The 21,887-nt window shown below is 34.6% G+C and overlaps 2 protein-coding genes across 2 annotated transcripts; one reads left to right on the top strand and one right to left on the bottom strand.

Annotated features, from left to right (window-relative positions):
• The first annotated feature begins 8,613 nt into the window (after positions 1-8,613).
• LOC132552709 (opine dehydrogenase-like) lies at positions 8,614-12,042 on the top strand. The gene is made up of 2 exons (XM_060216902.1): positions 8,614-8,670; positions 10,302-12,042. Exon 2 carries the CDS (start codon positions 10,306-10,308, stop codon positions 11,509-11,511), a length of 1,206 nt encoding a protein of 401 aa, XP_060072885.1. The 5' UTR covers positions 8,614-8,670; positions 10,302-10,305; the 3' UTR covers positions 11,512-12,042.
• A 3,024-nt stretch (positions 12,043-15,066) lies between these two features.
• On the bottom strand, positions 15,067-21,713 carry LOC132552705 (neuronal acetylcholine receptor subunit alpha-6-like). Its single transcript, XM_060216897.1, has 5 exons — positions 21,689-21,713; positions 21,418-21,516; positions 20,546-20,739; positions 18,456-19,148; positions 15,067-15,279 (listed from the first exon to the last, which is right to left on the bottom strand). The coding sequence occupies exons 1-5, from the start codon at positions 21,711-21,713 to the stop codon at positions 15,067-15,069; spliced, it is 1,224 nt and encodes a 407-aa protein (XP_060072880.1).
• Positions 21,714-21,887: the final 174 nt, after the last annotated feature.

A 21,887-nucleotide genomic window follows, 5' to 3' on the forward strand; every position in this document is an offset into this window, starting at 1 on the left:
GAAGTATCAAAAATGTGTAAGAGTAGTAGAAACTAACTGAGATCAAAATTGACTACAGCATAACTTAATAAGAAAATCAAGATTAAAATGAGCCCAACTGTCAGAGTTAGGTTGATAATATATTTCAATTCTTATTAAAAATTAGAATCTTTTTCCATTTTCCCCATTCTTTATTAAAATCATCAAGAAAAGTACCACCCCTTTTTTATTGCTATATACTTTTGGACATTATGGTTAGAGTTTATTAGTGAATGTATGTTTAATGTGGTATCAAAACATCTAGTTTTATAAATATAGTGTTTAATGATGATATTAATTTCATTATCTATTCTACTAAATTCGTGACTAATTGGCCAAAAACTAAATATTAAAGATTGTTTGTACAATTTAATAGTAAAAGGAATTAAAAAAGCATCTAAAAGTGTGTCAAGACTCTGTAGTAAGTTTTGTACTTTTTGACATTCTCAGAATATGTGAGATATGGTCTCGGACTCTGATTTGCAAAATGTACAAAGAGGGCTTAACACTATATTTGCCTTGAAAAGTATTGAATTAGTTGTCAGAATATTATGTAAAATCCTATACTGGAACCACTGAAATTTTGAATCTTTTGTTATTTTAAAAGGTAATGAAAAATATTTGCCCAGTCAGAATTATCAAAGTCAAAATCATTGGCCCATTTTTTCTCCTAGTTGGAATTTCATCATTCTTAGATAAAATTTTATATAAATGTTTTGTTCCTTGAACTTTATTGAAGAAAGGTTCAAAGGAATGAAGGGGAGTAAAAGATGTGTGTCCTGATCAATAGGTTTGCCAGTAATGAATAATTTCACAGAGTTGACAATACCTTGGAAATGAAGAAAATTTGTAAATAAACTGTATTTCTGTGAAAATTCCTGATAAGAGTAAAAAGTGACAGGATTTGTAGTTTTCAGCAAATCGTTAACTACTCTAATGCCCTTAATGAACCACATATGGTAAAAAGTAGACTTTCCACCAATAGTTATATTAGGATTATACCAAACAGGAGTTTTCAACAAAGAGAGTTGTCTGCCCTTTAGAGATTCAGAGTTCAATAGTCTTTTCCATGCTTTTAAGACATCACACCAAAATAAATTTTTGCACGCTCTTTGACACATGTACATAATCAGTTCCACAATTTATAATTTAGTCAACATTAAAAAAACTCTTAAGTATAACTTGCCACTTTCTAAATTGTGAACTGAAAAAAAAATATCTTCATCCATCCTACTTTTAGAGCATCTATAAAAGAATTAATATTTACCATTTTCAAACCCTCCTCGAAGTATTCTTTAGTTATAACATTTCTTTTCACTTTGTTTTACCATTCCATAAGAATTTATACAGGATTGTATTTAACTTATTAAGAAATGAAATGCTTGGGTTTGGTAATGATATAAACAGGTAATTAAATTGTTATATTAATAATGATTAATTACATGAATTTTACCAATAGGTGTTAGCCTTCTTCTACTCCAGGACTTGATTGAAGATTTTAGCTTTATTAGTTTTTTGTCAAAATTTAATTTTGGAATTTCATGTAAATTAACACTAAATTCCAACCCCAAGAGAGTAAATTTGTCCCTACCCCATAGTAAGCCTAATTCAGGTAAAAAAGTGTCATTGTTATATTTTTTGTTCCCTATCCAAATAATCCGAGTTTTGTTTGTGTTGATTTTTAATCCAGATATGTGAACAAAACGATTGATTCACGTAAAGATTTTTCTGACCCGTCAAGAATGAGTGAGGTGTCGTCTGCATATTGAGAGAGAAAGATTGGGTAGTTATTGACATTTATACCTGTTATATTATTATTGTTTCTTAACCTGACTGATAATATTTCTGTATATAAGATAAAGATATATGGGGCGACAGGGTCCCCTTGACGACAGCCGCGCTTCACCCTGAAGAAAGAAGAGAGATTTCCACCCTGTGTTATAGCCGAATTAGCATTATTATGCATTGTTCTTATCCATTTTCAATGCTGTTCCCAAAGCCAAAAAAGAAAGAGTTTTGTCTATAAATTTACATGAAACAGAGTCAAAAGCTTTTTGAAAGTCAACCATGACGAGCATTCCAGGAATGTTATTATTTTTTGTATAATTCATGATATCATATATGAGCCTAGTGTTTTCACCAATGTAACGTTCTTCTAAAAATCCAGTTTGATCATGATCTATAAGTTTTCCTAGAACAGTTTTTAACCTACCCGCTATAACCCCAGAAGCAATTTTGTAAACAATATTTAATTCTATTGGTCGCCAATTTTGAATAAAATGTCTTGGCTTGTCACTTTTTGGAATGCATGAAATAATACCTTGTTTTTGTGTAATAGAAAGTTCATTATTATAATAGCCAAAATTTAAGATCTAATCACGAAAGTACCAAGATGTTTCCAAAAACATTTTTAAAAATTTGTAGAAAATCCGTCTGAGCCTGAACTTTTTATTTTTCATTTTACTTAAAGTTTTCCCAGCTTTCTCTAACTTAATAATATCTTCTAACTTATTAGACTCAATAACATTAAATTTGGGAACATGACAATGAGATAAGAAATCATTCAAATTAGCATCTTCTATATCATCTGAGTCATCTTATAACTTATCTTTAACATTGTTTAAAATTTCTTCCTGATCAGATGTTATCTCATTATTTGGTTTTTGTAACTTAGGAATAATTTTGGAGGTGAAATTTCTATTTTCTAAACCTAAAACATATTTTGTGGGTTTCTCTCCTTCTTCTAGCCATTTTGCCCTTGATCTAATAATATTACCCCTTATATTATGTAATCTCATTGCTTCAAGTTCTTTTTTCTTATCTTCTAAGTCATTTGAATCAACATTATCCCTATCTTCTAATTCTTTTGTAGTTTTCTTAAGGTTTTCGTCCCTGGGATTTTGCTGCTTCTTAGCTTGTTGAGATTTGTAAAAACTCTACATTACCTGAAAGATGTTGGTCTATAAAATAGACTATGACGTAGCATTTTAATCTTTTGTGTTAACATACCCATTTAAGATTTCTAACATTTGTCTTTTGCCTTTTGGTTTGTTTAATGATATTTCCTTTTGGATCGCTGTGTGTTTTACCGTTGGATGGCCCTACTGACCTGTTAAGTGTTGACGGGCCGTTAACAATGTAATATTATTATTATCATTATTATTATTATTTTTAAAGACAAAAAAGAAAAAAAAATGAAAATAGTTAACATAGATGAGTTCGCGGATGGTACCAGCATTGGCATAGCAACAAAAAGATGTCCTTTTCGAGAAAAGAAAAATGTCCAGAGATATACCTAGGTGAAAAAGAAATTCGGTTTGTGAAAGAAACGCGATAATTGGGTATGATCTTTGATAGAAAATTAAAAGAGAATCCACAATTAAAACATTAATGAAGAAGGCTGCAAAAAAGCACTTAACACATTAACATACGTCTCGGGAAATAAGCTAGGCACAAACCAACTTACTCCATTGGCTCTATATAAAACGCTTATTAGATCGAACATGGAATATGGTTGCCAGGCGTACAATTCGGCTTCAGATACTACATCTAAATTGTTAGATATAATTCGCTCTTAAAACACACCAAAAAACTTCAAAAAACATCCGACGAATCGCAATTGAATTAATGGTAAGAAAACTCATACAACAGTGTGTGGTTGAAGAGGGATTGAAGTAAATATGAGTTATTGACATGGCCTTGCACACATAAATGGCAATAGATTCGGCTGTTTACAACAAGGTAAGGTTACACTGACCATCATACAAACTGCTTAGATAGGCTTCAGATAATGACTTATATAATTAGGGAACGAACTAATACATGAACAAATGTAGTAGATCAGTAACGACAGAATACCTCTGGCCACTGGTCAATACATAATTGTTCACAGTAGATGTCAGTAATAAATTAACACAGGTAGATGCATTATGATGAAACATCTGACTTATGTCTACCAAAATTTGAATAATTTAATCTTTCATGATAACTTTTAATAGTTCACAAATAAAATCAATACGCAATAAATCAAAGACAGAGACAAATAAAAACAACATGCTTAACCGCCATATAACGATATTCCAAACTAAGACCTTGTCAGACACAATTTATACAAAGTTAAAATTGAAGAAATTATTCCTAATCCAACTGAGCTCTGGAAATAAGACACTTCCGAAATTAGTACCGAAATTTAAGACAAAACAATCAGAAGGCAATATACGTCTGAAACAAGGGCAATAACTTTAACTATGATTGACGAGAAATATAACATCGATATCAAAATATTATACTGAAGGATAAAAAATCTACAAACGAGTAGAGAAGGGTTGGGTATTTATTCCGGAGAAAACAACATCGCATTATCACTCAGACTGACCGGTCAGTGATCAGCTGATACCATTGAAATCATTGTTACAGAGTTAGCTATTAGACCCATTAACATCAAAAAGTCTATAGATAGAACAGTAATTTTCATAAATTATTGTCTGTCCTCCTTACGATCAATACATACTAGAAATAACGCAAGAGCAAAATGTAATTAGATATATACTCAACCTGATTGAAATCTTAAAAACGACAGGAAATTTGGGTTAAATTTGAATATGTTTCATCACATAGCAATATACCAAACGAAAAAGCTGATGATCGGAAAAACATGATACACTTTGAATTGTCAGGTGAAATTATCCATGACAGAAGTACACTCATTCGTCAATCAACGGTCAGATAACTACAACTTTAGGAAAATCACAGCTCAACCAAATACAAAACCGAAAGCATTAGGACGAAATGAATAAGAAGATATTGTCAACACAAGACTATGATTAGGAACAACTATACAAAATAGTGATATCAGCATGATTGTTAAAGAAATTCAGAAGAGAGACAAGATCACATTTATTTTCGATCTTGCAAAAGATGCGACAAGAAAAGAAATTATCCTATTTCCAAATTAGAAAGAATAAAAATTCAACACACGTTCATGAGCCAGATTTTAACATCATATAAAAATGAAAAACTCGTGCATAGACTGTTCATCGAATTCAAAAGAAAGATCGACTATTTAGACAAAATATAAACGGTAAACCGAAAGGTCAAAGGGAGACAATTCCCAAAATCAGACGCGACAATAACACTGTTCACTTCACGAACGAGCGGAATGCTCGCTGCTGAAAACGTAGAAAAAAAAAAAAACACACACACACACAAGCAAACACGCGCTTTTACGTATCTTTTTTTTTTTTTTTTTATAAAAAATGACTCTAAAATTAAATAACAATAACAAAATTCATACAAACCTTATGAGTAAATAAACCTCGTTGTATATAGCACTTAAAACAATAACACACGACAAAACTATCGTGGCGTGGTTTATTTTCACATCGCCTATTTTCGTCAGTTGAAATATTAGTCATACTACTAATTTGTTCGTAACAGATCAAGGTGAGTCTTCCCGGTCCAACGGAAATGAACTGATCATCCAGTCGGATTCGAGTTTGAGGTCTTGGTCAGTGGCATGTGGACTCGCTAACCGCAGGTAGGGCAAACAGAGAGGGTCTGTTTATGTACAAAGAACATGGGGAGATACAAAACACATAGATCAAAATCCATGTGTTCATAACAAACAACCAGACATCATGCTTAGAGAAATGCAATTTAAATCCTGGACAAGTCCAATAAAACTATATAAACAAACAAATCCACATACATAAATTAAATCTAGGTGGGTCCCGATTCTTCTTTGCAGCTTCTCGACATGTTTTAACTGCTAGAGTTACGATAAGCGGGTATTATTAGGCCCTGGACCCGTCTTCTAAAGCTGGCCTAATCAAAACGTTCACCGCTACAGGCGTGGGGGAGAGGGGGAAGGGGATGCAGATCGCCACCTCACGTCGCCAAAGCACTGATGTTTGTCGGTAAGACGATACCCGGACACGGTAGGAGTCGCGGAGACGGAAACATGTCAACCAACCAACGAGCGCGCACGCCGGTGTAAGGATAATCGCGATCGCATCAAATACATGAACTCTCAGTGTCTCGTGACTAAGCGAAATAACAAGATGAGCTGTGATTTTTTAAGATTTTTTGCCCATGTATTATTCGGTTAAAGCACGAGTGAAATTTAGAGATGAAGTTTCAGAAGATTTTGAATGTATGACAGGGTAAAACAAGGGGAAAGTGTATCCCCATTTTTATTTGCCAGGTTTGTGAATGACCTTGAGCACGAACTTATTATGAATGGATATGAGAGTGCTTCGAAAGGATTTTTCAAATTATTTATACTTTTATAAGTTGACGATGTCACTTTGGTAGCGAGTTCCGGTACTAGTTTGCAAAATGGATGGAACATGTGGGATGCTTATTGTAAACGATTGAAACTGGGATTTAATGATGAAAAATCTAAAGTGATGGTTTTCAAAAAAGGAGGAAGAATACCAGAGAATTCAAGAGTTGCAGATAGTTAAAAAGTTTTCCTTTTTATGGGTTGTTTTTACACCGGGAGGCTCTTTTTCGGAAGCCCAGCTGAATTCAACAGGTCAAAGTTCAAACTCATTGTTTCAACATGACAAAACTCTACAAAAATATTACTTTATCGCTGAAACATGTCTATGCTTTATTCCTTGGATTGCTTTATCCTGTGTTAACTTCTCGTATCATAAATTGGGCCTAACTACTGAAACACGTCTTATGTACTCGTGGTTTTGGTTATGTCTGATTTTAACAGCGCGTTGGAGATAATGATATATTTTAAACATAATTTCAGACTAGAGTACGGAACGTGTTTAAACAAGATTGGCATAGTGAACTTGTAGGGTCACCAAGGGCCACATGTAGTGTACTTTTTTTTCAAATGAATTTGGTAACAAGAGGTATCTTGATTGCGTTAACAACAAATTATTTTTTAAAAAACTTTAACAAAGTTTCGAGTGGCATCTCCATGATTAAACATAGAGGCGGGAAGGTGGCATCGTCCAAATCTAATGCCTCCAGAAATACGTTATTGTTGTTTGTAATCAAATTGAAAATGAAGATCATTTTATTGTGAAATGTTGTCTATATTTTGAACTTAGGTCAAAATTTTAGAATAGGAAATATTATGTTAGACCGAATATATTTAAACTTGACTTGGCCATTTTTATCTACAAAACAAACGAAATGAGAAATATAATCGTATTTAGCTAATGTTTTGTAAAATTATGTACATAACATCCTTCGCATACTGTATAATACTATTGTATTCCATGTTCTAACCGTCTGATAGACATTATTAAATTAAACAGAGGAAAGCGATTAATTTATCAGTAGACTATTTTCTTGTTGTCTGAAATTGAACGAAAGTATTATTTATTTATTTATTTATTTATTTTTTATCTATTTGTTTTATTATTATTATTATTATTATTATTATTATTATTATTTTTGTGTACTTTTTTGTTTTTCACTGTTTTCATACTGGGTTGTAATAGTATTGTATATTCTGGTCCTGCTATGTGTATGTTTATCACGCGCACAGAGGCAGTGACGTCGATAACATATGAACATTACATTACATAATTTATTAGGATATTTCAATTGTTCTTCGTTGCGTGTTTTAATTCGTATGAATAGTAGTACGGCTCAGAATGTACGTGTATAATAAAGTTGACAAGTCGGAAACCGTCAGATGTAAATGAAAATTATTGAATTACAGGGTTTGTGCACCTCCACATCTACGTTTTGACTTTGCTTTCTGATACTGTGGATTTCACTTAGTCGATATGATTCACCGGTTTTCAGTCTCCGTGACTCCTCCCGTGTCTGAGTATCGTCTCACCGACGAACGTCAGTGTTCTGGCGTGTCACTTCTGTTCCGGCGAGTCACTTCCTCGGCTTCAAAATTTATCTCTTTATCATCACTATGGAGTCCGGTTGGTACGTGTCCTCTGTCATATAGGTAAGTGTTCCCGTATCTACACGTATACAAAACAGCTGTAGTGTTATCTATTGAACGGTCATATGATGTGTCCTTGGAAAAGGGAGTGATATGTATTCTCAAAACGAAGTGAAAACTTCAAGCTATTTTGATATCTGGTTTTTCATTGTTTTATTACAAGATAGAAATTAAATTAAAACCTACTTGATCTAGTTTTTTTTTAAATATGTTTAAAAGAAATAATTGAAAATCCAATGATTTCTCCATTTTAGTTATAAATAGACTTTATTGACGTTGAAGAAAAGATAATTTTCCGGAAATTTTCTCTGCTATTTTACAGCTTACTTATTTCTTTACAATTAGGGTTTTGGTGTCTTTAAAAACCTTAATAACAACTTCTAAGTGTTGTTTGTCTGATGAACATTTGTGTTGTTTAAAGTTGTAAAGAGAACAATATATCTAAATGTACATGTATTAGGAAAAAAAAAACTTAAAAAAACCCAGAAAGAACAAATAGGAAAGAAATCACTTAATACTGAATATCCCATTAATAATCTATCGGAATAGCACGTTAAGTAGCTTTGTAAATACAATTTTACGAAAACTATACCTTTTTAAGATATTATCAAGGCTATCGGGAAAACTGGTTTGTTGACATAATAGTAAGCAGTTCTCGTCGAGTGGTCGTGAAGAGTTACTGACATACTGTCCACCTGGAGCAACACTATATTGAGTATATTGTAAGTGGAAAGCATGTATTGTGTTATCTCGTTTTACATGAACAGATATGTAAGGTATTAAAGGTATTAACGTACAAACGTGTATACCACGATGAGCACGAAACAAACGTGAAGTCAGTAGACCGAGACTGCTACAAACAGCAAGAGTTGTCTCTCTTCTTCCAGTTCGGCGTGCCTTCCATTATGAGGGCTGGTTTGTACAACGGCAATATGTCGGTGATGTGAATATATATGTATTATCTCAGATATGGTAATATCTCTTCCTCCTCTTACTCCTCCTCACATGTCTTATATTATGTGATATACCTTGTACATATGTTAAATGTTTAAAACATTATCCATTAACTTTATTCTGAAATATCATCATTTAAAGCAGTGTTCAGGCATCATGTTCGCAATTAATGTCATATTATACTTAAATATACAATACTAATTGACTATTTAATCGTTCTTGACAAATCATAACAAAATGTAATTATCAAAGTATCATGTAACGTTGTAAGACTCAAACTAGAGATATATTTACATAGTAATTAAGAGAAGTCTCTTTAATGATTTGAGGCTTGGGCTTGGGTGTGTTTGATGAACGAAATTGATAAGAAGACTTAGCTCGGTAGACATTTTCCTGTCCGGTTGAAACACGCTGTCGTGTCTAATGCGTAACTCGACGACTATGCCGAAATCACTTGTGGCGGTATACATTGCCCGTAACCTTGTCCCCACGGCGTGTACTTTGCAGTTTTCATGTCGCTGTACGCCTAATTTTCACGTTTACATCACGCCGTTCACTCTTAATGACGCTGATCGCTGGCGTACAACGTATCCGGTCTCGGCTCGAATCCCAAAACCCAGTCTAGGATTATAATAAGTGATATATATCTCGAGAACGAAAAATCAAATAAATTTCAAATATTCTTTCAAAATCTGTTTCAACGTTTTAAAACTGTTGCACTTTGAACGGAAACATTACAATTTGCCGTTGAGTGTTACGTCCATATTTTCACCCCCTCAAAAATGCAAATCGCGGTACAAAGTGTTGATCCTCGTCAATCATAAAGTAGTTTTAATCGACGGATAAATGCCTGTTTCGTCTGCGTATATGGCGGAAGCACCTTCAGAGGTTGCAAGAAAATATGGTATACTTCCATAAGGCTTCCCACCATGTCCAATCGTGTCTGTTTCCCGATACTGAAAATACGTTGATTAATTCTAATAATGCATCGGAGAGCAGTACATATGCCGTAATCTACTTTTGATTAAAATTTGAATGTTGCATAATAATTATTTGGTTTTAGGGAAAAAGAAAAAACGGTGCGATTATCAGCCAAACGCTGATATCTTGTAACATACAAGCTCATAATTCAAATATGAATTCTGTTACATCTACGATTAAATTTATTTATTTTCGTTTTTTTTTATTTCTGTGATTACAAAACATACCTGGTTTGCTGTCAGGGCATAGCTTAACGTCAGTTAAGCAAATATAGCGCTGGACCTGTCTTAGATTTCTTATGCAGATTTGAAATATTTAAATCGATAGAAATATTTAAGAACAATTTTGTTCAGTAAGCAAAATATTTAATTTCCATTGTTTCATACATTTTTATAAGTTACAATTTTGTTTTTTTCAGCGTCATGTCAATTTCGCCTTTGAAGGTTGTGGTATGTGGTGGTGGAAATGGCGCCCACGTTTTCTCAACGCTTGCTTCTACTCGTGCAGACACTCACGTTAGTGTTTTGACAATATTTGAAGACGAAGCTGAAAGATGGACACAAACCATGAAAAGCGATATGGTTGTATCCTTTCCTGCGGAATCGATTCAATTAAAGTCAAAACCATCTTTGATCACAAAGGATCCAGCAGTTGTGATTCCGGAAGCTGACGTCATAGTCATCGTTGTTCCGTCATATGCGCATGGCCCGGTATTGCAAGCTATTCTACCATACTGTAGACCAAACACGTTCATAGTTGGCATGCCAGGACATCCTGGTCTAGACTTTCAATTTACACATATATTTGGGAGCAAGGCAAAACAGTGTACTCTAGCTGTGCTAGAAACGCTTCCATGGGCATGTCGAATAATTGAGTTTGGTGCGCATGCCCAGGTTCTTGGTATAAAAGAGAAAGTTGGAACTGCTTTGGTGCAAGGTGAAAGTTGCAACATCCCGTTTGACTGTATTAGCACACTCCAGCTGCTGATTGGCGACAAGCCACGTCTAAATGTAGTACAAAATAGTTTAGTCGTGAATCTAATGGCGAAAACAATGATTCATCCTCCAATTATGTACGTTAAGTGGAGGAACTGGAATGGTAAACCTCTCACAGAAAAACCGCTGTTTTATCAGGGAATGGATGACGCTCAGGCAGACCTGTTGACTCAAATCAGCGAGGAAGTATTACTCATATCTCAAACTATCAAAAACAAAACTTCCCTTGATATTTCACCGATTACTCATATTCAGGACTGGATAAAGGAATACTATGCCGATCAAGTGAAGGATGGAAGTTCACTGAAGCGTGCCTTTCAGACCAATGAAGCATACAACGGCCTGGTGCATCCAATGAAAGATGCGGAAGGAGGAGGTTATGTTCCTGACTTCTCTTATCGCTATACCCGTGAAGATATCCCGTTCGGATTGGTAGTTCTTAAAGGAATTGCCGTGATTGTCAATGTCCCGACTCCAGCTATGGATACCGTAATTAGCTGGGCACAAGAGCGCCTCGGGATGGAGTATATCGTTGGATCAGAACTCCGTGGTCGTGATTTGTCTCAGACAAGAGCCCCTCAGGTGTTTGGTATTCATACAGTCGAACAGCTTTTGTTGCCAGGTCAATGCTGACTCGTTGTTTAATATAGTTAATCAGATTCCAGTTGAAAGATATCAAAACAATGTTTGACGTATAGAAATATTATTTAACCAGAGTTCATTAATCGTTCTGACTATAGGAAGATATGATGGATATTAATGTTTTACAAAGACTAATCAGATGGGATGTAATCGTGGATGGATAGTCAGAGAAATGACAACTCGTTAAAATTTTGAATTACAATAATTTATATATTTATCAATATGTCTTGATTATTGCTACTTTGATCATTCGGACATTTCCTGAAAATCGTCAGTATTTCAAGTGAATTTATTGTCTCTTTTAGCTATGGACTAAGTAAAGACACTATTCTGTGAAAGAAAGAAATTTAGTTATTGCCGAATATGTTTCAATATGCAACTAAATACATAATTTGTAATAAGATTTCTTGACAAATCAGAATGGCTATGTTTTTAGTATAGAGGACCCTTTGTCATTTTGGTAATTAGAGGTACTAGTTTGTCATTTTGGTAATTAGAGGTACTAGTTTGTCATTTTGGTAATTAGAGGTACTAGATTGTCATTTTGGTCATTTGATAAACTAGTTTGTCATTTTGGTCATTTGATAAACTAGTTTGTCATTTTGGTCATTTGATAAACTAGTTTGTCATTTTGGTAATTAGAGGTACTAGTTTGACATTTTGGTAATTAGAGATACAAGTTTGTCATTTTGGTAATTAGAGGTACTAGTTTGTCATTTTGGTTATTATTGGTACTTGTTTGTCATTTTGGTAAATAGGGGTCCTAGTTTGTCATTTTGGTAAGTGGAGGTACTAGTTTGTCATTTCGGTAATTAGAGGTACTAGTTTGCCATTTTGGTAATAAGAGGTACTAGTTTGCCATTTTGGTAATTAGAGGTACTTGTTTGTCATTTTGGTCATTTGATAAACTAGTTTGTCATTTTGGTAATAAGTGGTATTAGTTTGTCATTTTGGTTATTATTGGTACTAGTTTGTCATTTTGGTAATTAGAGGTACTAGTTTGTCATTTTGGTAATTAGAGGTACTAGTTTGTCATTTTGGTAATTAGAGGTACTAGTTTGTCATTTTGGTAATTAGAGGTACTAGTTTGTCATTTTGGTAATTAGAGGTACTAGTTTGTCATTTTGGTAATTAGAGGTACTGGTTTGTCATTGTGGTAATTAGAGGTACTAGTTTGTCATTGTGGTAATTAGAGGTACTAGTTTGTCATGTTGGTTATTAGAGGTACTAGTTTGTCATTTTAGTAATTAGAGGTACTAGTTTGTCATTGTGGTAATTAGAGGTACTAGTTTGTCATTTTGGTAATTAGAGGTACTAGTTTGTCATTTTGGTAAGTGGAGGTACTAGTTTGTCATTTCGGTAATTAGAGGTACTAGTTTGCCATTTTGGTAATAAGAGGTACTTGTTTGTCATTTTGGTAATTTGAGGTACTAGTTTGTCGTTTTGGTCATTATGGGTACTAGTTTGTCGTTTTGGTCATTTTGGGTACTAGTTTGCCATTTTGGTAATTAGTGGTACTAGTTTGTCATTTTGGTAATTAGAGGTACTAGTTTGTCATTTTGGTAATTAGAGGTACTAGTTTGTCGTTTTGGTCATTTTGGGTACTAGTTTGCCATTTTGGTAATTAGTGGTACTAGTTTGTCATTTTGGTAATTAGGGGTACTAGTTTGTCATTTTGGTAATTAGGGGTCTTAGTTTGTCATTGTGGTAATTAGAGGTACTGGTTTGTCATTTTGGTAATTAGAGGTACTAGTTTGTCATTTTGGTAATAAGAGGTACTAGTTTGTCATTTTGGTAATTAGAGGTACTGGTTTGCCATTTTGGTAATTAGAGGTACTAGTTTGCCATTTTGGTAATTAGAGGTACTAGTTTGCCATTTTGGTAATTAGAGGTACTAGTTTGTCATTTTGGTAAATAGGGGTGCTAGTTTGTCATTTTGGTAATAAGAGGTACTAGTTTGTCATTTTGGTAATTAGAGGTACTAGTTTGTCGTTTTGGTCATTATGGGTACTAGTTTGTCATTTTGGTAAATAGGGATGCTAGTTTGTCATTTTGGTAATAAGAGGTACTAGTTTGTCATTTTGGTAATTAGAGGTTCTAGTTTGTCATTGTGGTAATTAGAGGTACTGGTTTGTCATTGTGGTAATTAGGGGTACTAGTTTGTCATTTTGGTAATTAGGGGTACTAGTTTGTCGTTTTAGTAATTAGGGGTACTAGTTTGTCATTGTGGTAATTAGGGGTACTAGTTTGTCATTGTGGTAATTAGAGGTACTAGTTTGTCATTTTGGTAATTAGAGGTACTAGTTTGTCATTGTGGTAATAAGGGGTACTAGTTTGTCATTTTAGTAATTAGGGGTACTAGTTTGTCATTGTGGTAATTAGGGGTACTAGTTTGTCATTTTTGTAATTAGGGGTACTAGTTTGTCATTTTGGTATTTAGGGGTACTAGTTTGCCATTTTTGTAATTAGGGGTACTAGTTTGTCATGTTGGTAATTAGGGGTATTAGTTTGTTGTTTTGTTCATTTTCAAAATTTCGCACATTATTATATAATTAGTGGCTATAACTAGTTTTAAGATCTTCAGCGAAATATCCCTTTACTTAGATATCCATCGTACTGGGAAGTAAAATGTCTCATTCAATAGTGATTTTAATGTAAACTGAGAACTAACTTCTGATTTGTGTATGATTTCTCGTTCTTAGTTATTTACTTTGTCATTCTGTCATCGGCTTTCCTGCCACAAATTGGCACATCAACCTGACACGTCCGGATAAATGCCGGATCAAGTGATATTTTGCAAACTGTCGAATTGAAATTGACTTTAATAATCACCAAATAATTGTACTATTCCTGTGATCACTATCTAGTAATAAGTACACAAGTTTTCCGTTGATTTTTCAATCTGTAATATTAGCCAACCATTTTTCCCAAATACCACAAAATGTGCGATCTTATCGCTCAGTTGTACGGTCGAGACTGTATAGTGCGTGTGTGCGCACGAAGTTTTTGATGCGTTGTGCATTACCACAACTGTAGCTAGGCTTTCATTTGAAATAACTCTCCATCTGAAGTGAGACTGAAACGCTAGATTTTTATAACGCATTATGACTAATATATCCGATTTGTCGACAATGTTTTATGATACGAGGGCTGATTGATAAGTTGTGAGCTTTGTATTGAAGAAGTTAAACAGGGATGTCCCTTGTCAGCTCTACTATTCACTGACAATTTAAGGCTGTGCACCGGAAGACTGGTGTCATTTGGTTAGTTCATGTCGAAGAGGTAATACTCTAAATAAAGTGTGCAAATGAGTTTTTGCAAAATGGACAAAATCGCTGATAGAACAGTGATTCAATATTTGTATAAGACAGTTGTAGCACCTAAGTATATCCATACTGATATTGAGGCAACACTAGGGAATGGTGCCTCTTCATATGCTATAGTTAAATGGTTGGTGGCGGATTTAAGAGTGACAGGCAGAACCTTGGAAATGACTCCTGTCCTGGAAGTCTTGTCATTGTTGCAACCCCAGAAGTTGACAGTTGGTCAAATGCACACTAGGCGAACTTTGTCGCGTGCTAATCTGAAACTTTTGGAGGCAGATCCTGGTAACGTTTGTCCATCAATTCCCCCAGAGGCCAAACAGCAGTCTGAGCAGTGGAAGCACCATGGTTGACCCTGCCAGAAAAGACTATTCCAGCTGAAGGGGTTATGGCCTCGTTTGATTGGGAAGCTGATGGTGTTCTGATGGTAGATAATCTGCAAAGGGGACAAACAATGAATGACACATATTATGCAACACTCCCTAGGAAGAGAAAATATTAAACTCAAGCGCTGCGGAACAATGCCACTGTTTAAAAGTCGGTCATTGCCGTGGCTGCCATTAACGATTATGGATTAAGATTGATTGAGCATCCGCCTTATTCGCCTGATCTCGCTCCATCAGACTTTCGTGTTAATATCCGAAATTGAAAAACACCATTTACGGTGCTCACTTGCAGTCAGATGCTGATGACATACATGCAGTGGAGGACTTTCTGATGGTCCTCGTTAAAGTGGCATTGAGGCGATTTAACATTGCTGGCAAAAGTGTATAGATACTGAAGGGGGATATGTTAAAAATAATACGTTATGTCCACCGAAAGTCAAACCATTCAACATGAGGCTCACAACTTATCAATCAGGCCACGTACGTATTGAGAACCTAATGGATGCCAATCTGAAATTTACATTGTTTTTGATGTTCCTAACATATAGGATCTATTTACTATGTAAACAAATACCGGTGGCAATCGGTAGGTCAAAAACGTTTATATTTGTAAAGGTATTATCAATTTTTATTTACAGACAATGAAATGTAATGCAGGTTAAGTAAATATTGATTGTCCTAATAACAAAATAAACAATTCAATTATAGTGCCGAGTCTAGACAAAGATACCCATTGTCAAAATAGTGCTTCTTATCTAAAGCAATCTTGGACAATGTAGGCCAGATGAATTACCACCGATAGATTAAAGCGAGTCGGTTGTTGTCTGGATGGCAAGTCAGAAATCGAGTTTAGAAATACGTAGTTTTTTGGCTTTCACGTTTCAATGCTGCTTTATACAGAAATAATTAAGAGCCCATTATGTTCGAACTACATTATATTCATTACCTCTCTTCACTGCAATGCCATTGCAATCAAACCTTTCAAAGATTGAACTAAAGTCACACAAGTGAATAGCACCTATTAGACTATGATACAGGAGAAACAAACAATTAACTGAATTGATGCATAGGATTAAAATCCAAAGTGATTGAAAGAAATGTAAAAAAAAAAATCTAAATGGGGATGTGCACTAGCACCATGATTCAGCAAATATTTGCATTTTCATATATCAGATAATTTTAGAACAACGTCAAGTGAAAGTGTATATTCTGAATCAAATGAATTAAAATGTGGCTTGCAGTCTACGGCAAACCTCGGGGATTGTAAGTCAACCAGCAGTGTCTACCACATGTTAGCTGAAAGACAAGTGAGTAACATGTAATACAAATTTTAGTGTTAGCTACAGTACAACCTTACAATGCATTTTATTGCATCATACAGCTGTTCGGTCCTTCAAGGACTCGTCAGTGATGCTAAGGCATTGATGTTGACCATACCCTGGAATATCGAATCAACTGCGATATGTAAACACCATAGCCTGGGAATGCAGGGATTTTATTACCCAGAAATTTGAAAAAAAGTAAATAAGAATAGAGAAATTGCAAACATCACGCTTATCATGCAGCTTACTGGGAAGCTGTCTGAGTTGGTTTCGTTGTTTGACACGACCGTGATAAGCGGCTGTCTTGTCCTTGATTACAGATTCTGGTGGGTAGATATGATGATCATGGTCACTTTATTTCTCGGTAATTAAAGAAAAGACGTTATAAATATATCTAAATGTGAAATTGAAAGACTTTGCAAGGTCTGTGTGAACTGACTTGTGGTAATCTCTTCAATGAATTCAGCCTCGTAAAAAACCAAAACAATTCGGCCAACAGAGTGGGCACTGGTAGTTCAGATAGGTGTGCCGATAGGTTGTTGTTACCACCGAACTCGACAAAAATGTTGTCAACCAGAAACTCATATATTCATTAATCATTATTAAGATTTCGTCGTCCGTATATTTCTTTGAAACTTTCACGCGTCGGTATAGTTCAATATAAGGTTCTTATCGGAAGCGTGTTCTAAAAAAAGTACTCGAAAACTGACAAAAACACATTCGTAAGAGAATTAATATCCAGCCAAAAAAGGGAATCCTCTATATTTCTATTATACACCTGCGTATTCGAACATAGTTGAAAGAGGAAAAGAAAGAAAAATGAATTTTTCCAGTTTCATTTTAAGATTTTATTGTCCGCACATGTTTAAAAGTCAATGTAGAGCTTCGATTTTCCCGTTAACATGACGAAAAGCTGATATAAATTTAGATCTTACATCTTGCTTCCTTTTCACATTCGATCTGACAACATCCATTAAGGAACCCTTGTATTGGCTATTCAAATTACCGCTTAACGAATCTTAAACGTGAATGAAGGGGGGATACATAGTTTGCGTGATCTTTTCATTTCGTCGCGTATTTACAAGTCAAATAATTAAAGTCTTATCCTTTTCCCCACTTACAGAGCGGAGTAACAGAGCGGAAACACAACGTGGTCCTTATAGGGTGTTGTCAGATTATATACCGAGAGCAATTCGAGAGAGAGTTAGTATCTGTATTTTAATTCATATTGCTTTACCCCATTCCTCTGACAGAGCAGGAAACTAAGTTCCTTCTATAAGGGAAACATGGAAGAGGCTACACTTAGGATATCATTATCTCCATTCTATTTGCTCCTGATATGACATGGCTGTTGGTACCCCTTCATATTCATGTCCTTTTACAATCCTAACAGATGCGAGAAGAAAAATTGTAAACAGCACAACATACATTACAACACAATAGAAAGTACAACACAATATCACCAATAGTCCATTGATGTTCTCATGTTAAGCGCGATTTCTTCATCTATGTCTATAAAGACCGATCGAGACGTGAGTAAATCAATATAAGCATACGTAAACTGAAAACCTTTACATAATGTACAAACAACCAATAGCCGTCAATAGCCAATAGCCATACAAACATTAAATAAAACATTGTCTTCACTAAATACTAACTTACTTCTATTTCAACTCTGGCGATTCCATTCAAAAGCCTCTCCAAAATAATACCAGTGTAGTTGTGGTAACTGTTACAAGAAATATCCAGAAACAATAAAAGTCAATAGCAGAGGAAACATCCATCCATGTAATTTGAACAGACTGATGTCGTGACGCATTTTCTTCGGAATCATTTTTTTCTTTGTCATAGTCAATTTTCTGACGTTGACAACTTCTACATTGAAGTACGAGGCTCAGTCTTACCAGACCTTGCACACAGCCTGGTATTCTACGAGAGTTACGTCTGAAGTGGATTCGAATCTCAAGTGTGCAAATCATCACAATCAGCGTTCCAATGATTAAGAGAAATAGAAGATACTTTCCAAGTAGAGACATAACGGACGAGACAGGAAGTGAAGAACTTATGATTGTGAGAAACACAGCGAATGCCAAGTATACTGTCATGCAGAATCCCAGTTTTTCACCACTTTCCACTGGAATCGCAAAGGTAAATACAGCTAATATGGACAGCATAAGAATAGGAGCGACGATGTTGTACAGGTAGTATTGGGGTTTTCGCTTGATTTTGAGGGAAAATTCTATCATAGAGTTTCTAGTTGTCGTTTGGAACATTTGGGTTTCCTGTCCAATTATATCCCATTCCGAGTTTTCTTGAAAATATTCGTAACTTATTTCATCTTGATCAAGCCTCACCAATACCTTGTCGATTTCATTGGTCCAGACGCCTACATTTAAATGACAGATTTGAATATCAAAGGGAAAATTCTCGATGTTCATTGCACATTTGGTAACAAACACTTCATAAGGTTCCCAGTAAACAGATCCATCATATTTTACGTTGATTAAAACAAAGCCATCTCCTAATCCCTTCATCTTGTTGAAATTGTTGTCCAAAGCCATGTCAGGTGTCCACATTTCGGTTTGGGGTATCAACAGCTGCAAGTGCAAAAACAATATATGTGTTCATCGCAAACCTACGAGTTGTTTGGTATACTTTTCATCTATAGAACATTAACTATATTTTGTCAATTTTAAACTAGTTTTATTCTTTATTTCTTCACTGAGGATTACACACAGCTTGGAATGCCGTTTACCGTATCCAACGGTTAATGTGCTTTCCAGTCTACAGTGTTAATTTCATTACGATGATTATACTTGTGTATATCGATTCAAAACGTTCCCTTGATTTTGAATAATTTTGGTAAAACCTTCATATTGGTAAAGATTAATTTCTTATTTACCTAAAAATCACTCTTTGTCAGGACTACCTCAAAACCAAGTTTGATGTCAATCCCTCTGGTGGAACTCAAGGCGAGGTTTAAAATGTAAATGACAAGCGAAACAATGGCATTGGGTCATATTTACGGTTTGGGCGACCCAACGCTGTAAATTTGTATTTTTTATATAATATTTATGACAACCCCTAACATATCACGTCATAAAATTAAAGAAATACCCTCATTGTTCGTTGTCGAAAGGTGAATTACCAAAACGTGCTAAAATACCCCAAAGGTTAAGAAAGGAAAGTGAGTATGGGAGAAAATAAGACAACTATATTTAAATGTGGCTTTGTAAGTAATAGTGTCAAAAAGATAGTGAAATAATGAAAAATATGACTCAATTCAGGTCAATAAACGGGATGTTCTCGATGTATTTTCAGAGCATAAATGTAACTGCATTATTTTCAGGTATTCATTGAGTATATAAGCATTTGATATCGTAATAAAAACAGTACATTTCATTGTTTTGCATGAATGAACATTTGATATTTCTTATATTGATCAGCTACAATTACCTGGTGTAGATTAAGGTTATAAAAAGAGGTTTATCTTGAGTAACTATTAACACATTATACAAACAGGTTTGCTACCTAGCTTTCAGTGATGGAAGTAGTGTAAAAGTTGAAATCAAAGTCAATTTATCATCGTTAAAAATGACGAAAAGTGATTATAGAGGTAACTGTCATTTAAACTCCCACGCAGTTGTAAATGATGTAATGAAACATGTGGTAGTATTCACGGTGTCATAATACACTTAGATTTTTTTCATTTAAATTGCACATTTATTACTCGGATGACATCAAGTAGTTTCCATAGTAAATGTAATGGAAATACGAATTTTTATGTGCACTGCGTATTGCTATCATCGACACTCATATCAATTCAATCTTTAACTTTTCTGAAGAACTGTAGAACACCTCCACGGCGGATGAAACCCCAGGAAATAAGAAATAGAGACGAAGCAAAATGAAGATCTCTCGACAAGTTTGCGGACAGATTACATATAGGTTTGCAAAATATCAGCGATTCTGAGATAAAAAGAAATCACAATACCTCTTCTACACCGCCGTAATCATCTGGATCCCAAGAAAGGTTCTCATCTTTCCATTTTAGAACTAAAGAAGCAGTGGTCGTGAGTTTCTCCTCTACAGCGTTAACATCCAAAATGGCTACAAGGTTTAGTCTTGTTTCCAAAATTACAGGTACATTGTGGTCTATGACAGGGCGAATAAACTTATTATAAGAACCTTTAACGAAAAGATCATTCCAAAGAATCTTAACATAGTTAGTGGCACCTGTTATCATAATATTGTTGTGACCAAGAAAGGTTTGTAAACTTATGTTGATCAGGATAACTCGAACAATAGACAGATACATGGTTACTCTTGTGAAGTGTACGTCAATCAAAGGCCGATATGAAACCTAGTTTCAAATGTCCACATACAGATTGAGCAATATTCGTCATTTATCTCCTCTTCAAACTACTTCATCTGTTAATGGCACTTTGCTTTTGAAGGAAAGTATTTTGTATCTTGTTGAGTTGCGGAAAAAACTGCATTCTGAAAGAAAACATACTTTAACATTATTTTGTCGGATGCGTAAAGATCAGCAGAATAGGCAGATAGGCTGTTGTTATGTGTGTGATTATGCTTTGGACCATTTTGTGTTCGTTAGTTGTATTAGAAAGTCAAAGATTTAAATGAATTTAAGATATTTCAAATAATGTTGAGATGATACATAATAAGCCATGTTTGTCATATTGTTTTAACATTTTGTGTATTTATTTAACTTTCTCACGAATTAAATATCTTTATGGGCTGCAATACCTCATCTGTTGCTTGCGTGAATTACAATGCACATAAAATCCGATGAGAATGGCCTAATGCGTTGAGCTCTATACAGAATATTAAAAATGGGAAAAATACCTGTCATTTGGCGAGTATTCAGGTCTTGTCCAAAGACCAAAAAGTTTTCTTTGAAACCGATCTGTCCGTTTTCAGAGCCTTTCACAATGATCCTCAAGTCTGCAAATAAAAGCATCTGAAGAAAATATAATACTATATATATAAGTATATTGTGATACTGACTCGATATATTGCAATGTTCTCTTTGAGAAAAAACGCCAAGTATATCATACAATTTGAAGAATCACTGTAAAACACATAAGGTTTTCCGTCAATTAAGCAGTCCATTTACCGTCACGTCGCTTGTCTTTCCTCATGTTTTATTGAAAGTCCACTTAAGATGTATTAGGTCTTTGCATCACTATTATGGAGACATATCTGAACTTATACTACGTTAATTTCACAATTAATCCGCAGAACATTTAGGAATTTGTTATCTATTTTCATTAATACAAAATTCAGTGTTATTGTTGTAATCTTTTTGATTAACT

The sequence above is a fragment of the Ylistrum balloti genome, unplaced genomic scaffold (assembly GCF_031769215.1).
Source record: "Ylistrum balloti isolate Yb309-2 unplaced genomic scaffold, AGI_CSIRO_Ybal_v1 Utg370270, whole genome shotgun sequence".
NCBI lineage: Eukaryota > Metazoa > Mollusca > Bivalvia > Pectinida > Pectinidae > Ylistrum > Ylistrum balloti.

Bases quoted from the DNA above. Each gene is read 5' to 3' on its own strand.
- LOC132552709 (XM_060216902.1), top strand. From the start codon at position 10,306: ATGTCAATTTCGCCTTTGAAGGTTGTGGTATGTGGTGGTGGAAATGGC.
- LOC132552705 (XM_060216897.1), bottom strand. From the start codon at position 21,713: ATGAGGAAAGACAAGCGACGTGACG. The intron at 20,740-21,417 runs GTATTTTTCCCA...TTTTCGTTAAAG, and splicing joins GAATACTCGCCAAATGACAG to GTTCTTATAATAAGTTTATT. The intron at 19,149-20,545 runs GTATTGTGATTT...TTGCACTTGCAG, and splicing joins ATTACGGCGGTGTAGAAGAG to CTGTTGATACCCCAAACCGA.